Source organism: Sinocyclocheilus rhinocerous, unplaced genomic scaffold (genome assembly GCF_001515625.1).
Source record: "Sinocyclocheilus rhinocerous isolate Xijiao unplaced genomic scaffold, SAMN03320098_v1.1 scaffold4743, whole genome shotgun sequence".
In the NCBI taxonomy this organism is placed as follows: Eukaryota; Metazoa; Chordata; class Actinopteri; order Cypriniformes; family Cyprinidae; genus Sinocyclocheilus; species Sinocyclocheilus rhinocerous.
The window spans coordinates 198704-208286 of record NW_015659388.1 but is presented as its reverse complement, the minus strand read 5'-3'; the positions used below and the strand labels follow the sequence as shown (position 1 = coordinate 208286).

General features: G+C 34.4%; 1 protein-coding gene across 2 annotated transcripts in view; it reads left to right on the top strand.

Moving 5' to 3' along the window:
* Positions 1-9356, top strand: part of LOC107723707 (solute carrier organic anion transporter family member 2B1-like) — a 16944-nt gene extending 7588 nt beyond the window's left edge. For both annotated transcript variants that reach the window (XM_016532417.1, XM_016532419.1), the window contains exons 10-15: positions 116-305; positions 1008-1146; positions 4709-4878; positions 6508-6572; positions 7220-7340; positions 8132-9356. In XM_016532417.1, the coding sequence (XP_016387903.1) occupies positions 116-305; positions 1008-1146; positions 4709-4878; positions 6508-6572; positions 7220-7340; positions 8132-8345 (899 nt within the window). In that variant the 3' untranslated portion in view covers positions 8346-9356. The remainder of the gene's footprint in view (positions 1-115; positions 306-1007; positions 1147-4708; positions 4879-6507; positions 6573-7219; positions 7341-8131) is intronic.
* The last annotated feature ends 227 nt before the right edge of the window (positions 9357-9583 follow it).

Here is a 9583-nt window from a genome sequence, read left to right as displayed (position 1 = left end):
ATATATATATATATATATATATATATATATATATATACAGTATATATATATTAAAATAAAATCCAATACATCTTTTATATATAGTTGTTTTGTCTGTCTGTCTGTATGTTTACAGGTGGCTTAAATATTCCTTCAGCCATGTTCGGTATAATGGCTGGAGGGGTTATACTACGCAAGTTGGGACTGACTGTCAGGTCCTCAGCAGCGATGTGTACGGTGGCGGTTTTCATTAGTATCATGTTTGCAATTCCACTTCTCTTCATTGGCTGCCCCACTCAGAGTGTTTCTGGCATCAACTATAATATGTGAGTTGCGTTTGGTGTTTAAATGCTTTAAATATTGTACATTTTCTATGCTGAATAATACATATTTGACCAAAAATGAATCTGACCGGAAAGCCCGTAGGAGGGAGAAATCACAAGTGAGTTCTATATATATCAACATTTATTTTTTTATGATTTTACTGTATATTACAAATGATCTATTTCTGTTTTTATTTCTCCTAAGGAAATGCAGTAAAAAAAAGAGTGATACTAAGAGTTAATATATGAATTCTCCAGAATTAAGAGTTAATACATGAATTCTCCAGAACTATTGAGCAATATTTTTTTTCTCTGAAAAGGTATTACAAAAAAATATATATATATATATATTTTCTGTTTACATGCAGGTATGAATAAATAGATAGTGTTGATTAGCGGTTCATTCAGTAATTCAGCCCATTATTCCAGTTAAAACTTGTATCAACAGCGCCTTGTTCTGTGTAAACTCTCTGACAGCTGTTTTCCATTACAAAGTTTTGCATATAAACCACATTTTCATTGCAGGCAGAAATTTGCACTTTCATTTTCTCCTACATTCCTCAAGGGTTTTAGACCAGTAATGTTTCTTTTAAATTCTCTTCATATGCAAATGATAATGCTCTTCAAATGTTTAATATCGTGCAGCAAAGCACCCTGTTATTTTTTATTAGGCTTTGCCTTTATTTTGCTTCCTTTTATCTCCAGATCCTCTCACCAGTGTAGCAATGCATGTTCTTGTTCTGATGAAGCCTTCAACCCTGTGTGTGGCTCTGATGGAGTGGAGTTCCGCTCTCCCTGTCATGCAGGATGTAAGACAAAAATACCCAATAAAGAGAAAGTTTTGGTAAGCTATCTTTAAATTCTGTTACTGGATCTGTATGGTATTTTGTTAATGACGCAAAAAGGCAGGCTGATACTGGGAGTTCTGTAAGAACAGTGCTTGGCTTTAACTAACTTAAAGGATTTTATGTGAATGATTAAGAAAAGTAATTAATTCCTGAACTCAGTGAATGTTTAATGGGATAGTTCACCTAAAACAAAGATAAAACTATCCCAATAGATTTATTTTGTCATTTATCCATGTCATTTCATGTCATTCCAAACTGTATATATAAAAAAGCACCTATACATTGCCATTAGAGTAAAATTACTGAACCTACACATAGGGTCCCTTATAAAAATGCATCTGAACTCTTCATATATATATATGAGAAATGTCTAAGCATTCAGCATTTTACATCACATACAACACATTAAAAGTCAACTGGGTCCAGTATTGTTTTTGACCCCACTGACTTTTGCTGCATTTGTGTTCCACGGAGGAAAGTAAGTCAGATGAGTTTAGAATGACATGAGGGTGAGTAAATGATGACCAGATGACCGAACTTCTCTTATCCCTCAGAGTTTAGAAATGTTTAGGGTAAAATCAGAACATCATTACTTGTAATCACAGATGCCATGAATCAAAGAGGCTTGTGGAAGAGAAAATGATACATGCCACTGACAAGGACAACCACATGTATCATTATGAGAGTAAATGACAACCAGAATAAGAGGGTTACGGATAAAGAGGAACTATTTAGGTTTGAAATGTTCAAAAAGAGTGATGTAATAAATTTAGAAGTGAATATATATGGAGTTGTACACCTTAGGGAATTTCACTTTGGGAAATTCTATTCATTTTTCAGAAATTTATTAATGGCAATGTTCCTAAAATAGACCCACTTCTATAAACAACTGAATAAAACAAAATTAACCACAAAAACTTAATTTACACAAATGGCTTAATAGTAGTTTGAATAAACACACTCACAGACCTGCAAACACTTACACATTTAGACAAGTTAAAACAACCAATAGCTCAAAGTGCCAAGACCATTACTTGTTTTAAGTGCATACCAACTGCTTTTACAAGTGAAAGTAGAGCATGCCAATTCTTTTTACAGAGCATTTTCTATCTGCAAATTTGTGTGTGTGGCTGTATGCATATGTGTTTTGGATAGATATTTTAGTTTTTGCTTACATTTGCTTACAGTTTCATGGCCTACTTTGGCCACATAAAAAAAAAAAAAAATCAGAACACTTCCTGCATGCCTTATTCTTTTAATTGCTTTCAAAACAAACAAAGTTATCTTCCTGAGCAGTATGGTACTTATCTTCCAGGCATGGATATTAGCTTTAGAGAAATGTCATGAGGAAAAACGTCTCAGGTTACTTATGTAACCATGGTTCCCTGAGTAGGGAACGAGACACTGCGTCCTCTAGGGGTCGCTACGGGGAACGCCTCGTCGTGACCCATGTATGAAGCATACATTGAAAAAACACCAACTTGTATCCCGGTCTTTCAGCCGGTCAGCCTGATATGCTTGGAGCATCATCATCGTGTGCAATGAAGCGACAGCCCGACCTGCTTCTGCTGCGTATGCCCTGGCATCCGAGTGAGATGTCAAGGAGGGGAGTCTTAGAGGATCGTCTCACCCATAGAGAGATAGCTGGCCAGCGTCTCTCTATAGGGGCATCTTCTCATAAGCGCTTTTGCGCATCGCCTCGATGTTGGCATAACTTGTATGCTGGAATCGATGGATGCGTGAGGAAAAAACGGCCTCTTCCATTCCTTCTCAATCTTTATATGAAAAACAGGAAGAAAGGAAGGCTCACGCAAGTAAAGCCTCGCCGTGGCGCGATCCATAATCCATAATGAGATAAATAGAGATCGCTCTTACCACAGAAATGCACGCTTCAAACAAAACAGTCAATGAAGACGAAGAAGAGAATGATGTGTGCTCCCGGCGCCTATTTATACTATAGTCGCACCGGTAGTGACGTCATGGCTGTCGCCGGCCAACGAGTTGGTGTTTTTTCAATGTATGCTTCAGACACGGGTCACAACGAGGCGTTCCCCATAGCGACCCCTAGAGGATGCAGTTCGAAGTTCCCATGAAAGGGAACTCCTTTGACAGTGTTGGTGGTTTCTTAAGGTTTCTTTCTAGGTTTCTACTGTTTTTTGACAAACACCAAGGTCGTGTGGTAATTTAATTGCCGTTCGAATCCACATGTCTGAGTTTACGAGAAGAAATCGATTCAATTTCAGTGTTTAAACCCTTTTTGAGCACTCCCGAACACCGTAAGGTAACGTTGTACTTCGGTGTAATTTGAATACATATTTATTTCTGAAATGCTGGAAATTATTTAAAAGAACAATACTTCATAACTACTCCACCACAGCGACTGGGAGCAGATAGAGAAGAAAAGCAAGTAAACATTCGAAATGGGTCTTTATTATGGCAGCAGCAGGTATGCAATACAATTTTATAATGTGTATTATAAACGGATATTTATCGCGTATTATATAACTATAGCGCGTCTATTTTCCTATTTTTAAACAGATTTAAATAATCAAATAATAAATAGGATTATATATTATAAAATATGCTTGGAATAATAAGAATACATTTTACATAATAATAAGTATTTTTAAATAAATTTTACACAATGATAAGAATACATTTGTAAATAAAATTCACTTTATTTACAGCAGCCAATCATGTGACTGGCCACGTGAGCAGCGCGTTCCCGGGTTCGTAGGATCACAAAACTCGTTCCTCCACTGTGAATAAATCGCCATCCGAATCCATGAGTTTTATCACTGAGGTGATATGTACATTTATTTTTACAGACGTCCATATGAGAAACAATTACCGTCCGAAGAAGCTGTTTAAAGTTGTTCATTAATACAGTATGTAGCAGAAAAGCAGATAACAATTAAAAAGAAAAAATGTAGTGGCTGCATGTTTATTACTTTATGGCTTTACTACCTAACTCTGGAACAGATTTATTCATATTGGTCTTCTTAAAGGGGTCATATGATGCTATTTTAAAGATAATTATTTTGTGTATTTGGTGTAACAGAATATGTTGACATGCTTTAGTTCAAAAAACACATTATTTTTCAAATACTGTACATTATTGTAGGTCCTCTATGCCCCGCCTCTCTCAAACGCTTCGTTTTTTAATTGCAGTGTTCTTAATCTTTATAAGTTAGTAGTACTGTTCGGGTTTACAGTGTGGGGGCGTGTTAGAACGAGCCGTTTTAGGCAGGCGTGGTTGACTCTTAACTTTTATAAAGAATATCTCTTTGGATTTGAGACTTTAGTCTATGCAACTTTACAGATCTTCTTTATGCACCAAGAGCTTGTAACACTCCAAAGAGAAAGGAAAACTTGAAATCGCATCATATGACCCCTTTAATTCATACAGACCTTTTTTAATTCCCTGCAAATATGAGAATAACAACAGTGGTTGCAATAGCGCTAAATATCAATGGTCTGAAAGTAACCTCTCAAAAGCAAAACTATTAAATTTCACTTTTCAGTATCTAATATTTAATCACCCTAAATCTTCCACAGAACTACACAGATTGTGAATGTGTGGCATCAATTGGTTCTCCAGGCTTTGCATTACCAGGACCATGTGGAAATGGCTGTAATAATCGGCTCATTCCCTTCATGATCCTGTCCTCCTTTACATGCTTTGTGGCTTCACTTTCCCACACTACATCTTTTATGATGATCCTCAGGTATTCACTCTATTTTCATTTCCCTTTATTTTATGTAAATACAGTATGATCTGTTGAATGTGACCATCTAATGTGACCTCTTTATGTTTTATATATCTGACAGTTACATATCTATATGTCTGTTTTTCTTAAGTTTATTATGTTTTATATTAATACTCGGCATGAAGTATTGAGTTATAGTCAGAGAACAGGTGTTTTTGGGGTAGTGAGTGATTATGTAATTTCATAATTTTGGTCAAGTGAAGAGAAAATCAAATGAAAAATATTTTTATGTGAAGAACAGTGGAATTATGTTGCTACTTTAAAAACTAATGGCAGTGAAGGTTGTGGCATGATTTGTCTAAACGGAAGAGTGTCAAGGTAAACTTGCTTAGCAGGTTGCAGCTTGTTGAATTGCAACACTTGCATATTTGCTACCTACAGCATTCTAAAAATTATTAATTTTATTATGCTAATAATGCTTTTTTAAAACAAACAGCTGTGGAGTACTCAATACTCTGTACACTAAATACTAAATCAATACTCTGTTTGACCTTTTAATCACTGCACTGATTAATGTTTTCACCCACTTTGTCTTTTAAAGCCAGATATGTCGCTCATCTGCCATGCATCTATGCCCTTCAGCTATAATACGTCATAGTATCATTATACCATAGTCAAAAACCTGCCTGTGCAGGCCCTGTCAACATCACAAAAAAACTGCCATCAGCGTAATAACAGACCACAGGCACTCACTTTCGGAAAATCCTGAAAGGATATGTTAAAGAAAATTTGGTAACACTTTCTATGAAGCCCATATTTATAATACATTATAAGAGTATTCTTAAGGCATTATAATGAATGCATAATATGTTATGAAAAAAAAAAACTTATAATATGTTCATCTCATGAGTAATCATAACAACAGTTTTAATGCATTATAATATTTACTTATTTGTGGTTATAGCTTTTAAGATTATGATGATTTATAATACACAATGAACATGATGCATCCACTTAACTTACAATGGATTATATTTCCCATAGTTATAATGTATTATAAGTCTCATATCTTGCCATTGTTAACTTGTTACTTTACGTAAAGCAAAGACAACAACAATGCCAACAGCAATAAAAATAAAAATGATATTTTTTTCTTTAAACAGCCATAACATCAGATATTTGATCAGATGAATGTGTAATATGTCACATTTGATTTTAACTATGTTTATTGTAATATCAGTAAGATAGTAAGATAATGTGCAGATTTTAAATAAATAATGTCAAGATATGAGACTTATAATCCATTATAAATTAAATGGATTTAACCGTGTTTATTGTGTGTTATAAATAATCATTCTCATAAAAGTTATAACCACAAATAAGTAAGTTTTATAATGTATTATAATTGTTGTTATGATTATTTATGAGATGAATCAAGTATATGTTAAATATATGAAACAAATATATATATATATATATAATGCATTTTGCATTCATTATAATGCCTTAAGAATACCCTTTCATAGAGTGTTACCAAAAATTTATTTCAAAGAGCTCATACGGCCATATTCTGAAATGTAACTGAAATGTCTTATTTATACAAAAAAAAAAAAGTAAAATGATGTATGGTTTGTTGGATTTGTTCAGGACTGTGACTCCAGAAGACAAATCTTTTGCCTTGGGAATTCAGTTCATGCTGTTTCGAGTGCTCGGTAAGCAAAAGAAGTTAATCATGCAGAACGGACACATGTCATATTTTAACAGAAACATGTTACAACCAAAGCCTGGTATGAGGGCACTGAGTTAGTGAACAAAACAAAAGCAAGAATATCAAAGCATGATAATAACAATTTCAGGCAGTAGTCATGAGAGGCTTGGTGCATCAGTTCACACATGTTAAGCAATGGTGCTCATGTGGTTAAAACACGTTTAAATCTGGTCTGTACTATCTACTATGTCTAATCTATTAAAGGCAAAATCTCAAAAATAAAATAAAAAATGATGGTGAAATTAAAGTGTTTCGACCTACATTTTTACGGGCATATTCAGACCCGCCCTTAGTGTTATATATCTTTGTTTATACAACATGTTTTCCCAGTATTGTAAAAGTTGCAGTGATATCTTAAAACATTTAATAACTCACCATCCATCATAACAGATATCATTAACAGGAATAGGTGTGTTAAGACAATATTTGAGCCAATTAGTTATGGATCTCGTAGTCTTTGGTGGTGTTTTATGTAACTTATGAATGTGTGTATGGTATTGTTCAACACAATGGTGGGTTATATCATTTGTGCTGAGTCTGGTTATATTTTCTAAAAAGATATATTAACAAGGAACTTTCATTCCTTGACAGCATTCCTTCCAGCTCCAGTGCTGTATGGTCGTGCCATTGATACAGCATGCATTCTGTGGGGAAAGAAATGCAGTAAGATAACATCATGTCGCTACTATGATTTAGACCTTTTCAGACACAGGTAAAATTCAAAATTGCACTTCTCTGAAAGGTAGAGTGCCTTATACTGTATGTATTAGTATGTATTTTATAAAAAAAAAAATATTTAAAAAAAAGTAATAATACCTTGCCCAAAAAAATAACAATAATTAATTGGTAACTTTTTCATTAACTGTTCCCTCCTGGTGGAATGACCTGCCCAAATCAATCCGAGCAGCTGAGTCCTTAACCATCTTCAAGAAACGACTAAAAACACACCTGTTCCACCTTTATTTGACCCTCTAACTCTAGCACTTTCTATTCTATTTTAATTCTACTTTATCTATATTTATCTTCTTTTTTTATTTAAAAAAACAACAACAAAAAACAAACAAACACTAGCTTTCTATTTTTTCTATTCTATCTACTTGTTTTTCTTTGTGCGTGTGTGTGTATATGTGTGTGTGTGTATAATATATATATGTATGTGTACATATATATATGTATGTGTACATTTGCACTTATATATTGTTACTCTTTTGTTAGTTTTGACTGCTTTTATTGTCCTCATTTGTAAGTCGCTTTGGATAAAAGCGTCTGCTAAATGACTAAATAAATAAAAATAAATAAATAATCGGTTTATGCTGCTCTAGCTGGCCTCCCATCTGGCCAAGGTTGGAAAAGTGTCTCCCTGTCTACCCAAAGAAAGCCCCCAAAGTCCACTAAAACAGACAAGCCTTACCAGGCTGAGATAGATTCAAACCAACTGATTTAAGTTTTTTTTTTTTTTCAGCAAGGTAAACTTACATATGTTAAATATTTTTTGGTTCACAGATTCCTGGGACTCCAGATATTCTTTATATTTGGTGGTTTCGTCTGTTTTTTCCTGTCTTTTATGGTGCTTAGAAGAACAAATTCAACCCAGGAACAGAATGAGAAAATGAACAATCAGACCAAAAGTGAAAATTCCCAAGAAATGAAAGATGCCAAACAGATGATAAGCAATTCAAATGGACACTGCAATACACAAAGGAACCTAAGAGAGTAAGTACTCAAAAAGGCCAAGTTTGACACAGGATGAAACCAGACTGTGAACACACTAATTACTACAAACAGTTTCCATCAGTCAGACAAAAAAATGCAAGGAAATAACGTCCACTTTAAAATACATGCTATTGTTTATGTATTATCTCTGCCAGTAAGCCTGAAATATTTTCTTTGCTTCTCATTGGAGTTAATATATTTTGTCTGTGAGCACTCATTTGTACTTTACACATTTCTATATGCTAAAAATGTGAAAATGTGAGTAGTGTTTTTTGAACTCACTATTTAGTGTAGACAAGGAGCAAAGTATGTTGATATAAACGGACCTTCTGTTGTGGTGTTTTTTTTTTAACTGTGATGTGTTTATGACAAGTTTGTTAGTAATTTTGGAATGCACACTAACATATTTTGTTTTTGTTGCAGTTTATGTAACATGTTAGATCTGTTTACATTTTATAGTGTAAAAAAAGATCTATTCATATTGGTGCATCTGAAGCTTTTATATGATTTGTATTGTACTATGGTACATTTATGAATAACCAGTCACATGAATATATGTGGCATTTACCTTCACATAAGTATCTACATATGTTTTGTTGAAACAAAAATACAAATTTCATATTTCATAAATGGCTTGTCTGATGTGTTTTGATTGAACTAAAATACTGTTTCTGTACAATGCCCTTTATACTTACAGGCCAAATAATCACATGTACAATGATCCAAATGTTACAGTTTATTATTCTAATCTCATAATTATACTCGAGGGACATTGATTTTAAATAAAAATAATAATCAAATAGTGGTTTATGTGTTTGATAGCACCTGCTTTTTTTAAAAATTGAGAAAACCTTTAAAAGATGTGTGCCGTAATACCCCAGAGGATACACATGATCTTTGCATCATCCATCTCAGAGTGGAGCATGCTCAGTCAGCTCTTGAGGGTACTGGCTGTGCTCACTGTGACACATTTAAGGGCGACAGAAGCCAGGCAACTGCAGCATGTGATTCGGGTCCCGTTGCCACCAAGGTGGCTTTGCGACTTCAAACGTGAGGCTTGCAGGTAGAGCTTGCTGAGGAGCTCAAGAGGGGCCTAGCCCTTTCTCCAGCCTCACTCACTAGCTCTTTTGCTCTTGAGGTAGAACTATGAGGTAGAGGCATTCTCATCCTCCTTCTAGTATTAGTGCACATGCCTGGCTTTGTTGATACAATTTGTATCTGTATGTGAGTTTCCTTACTTAT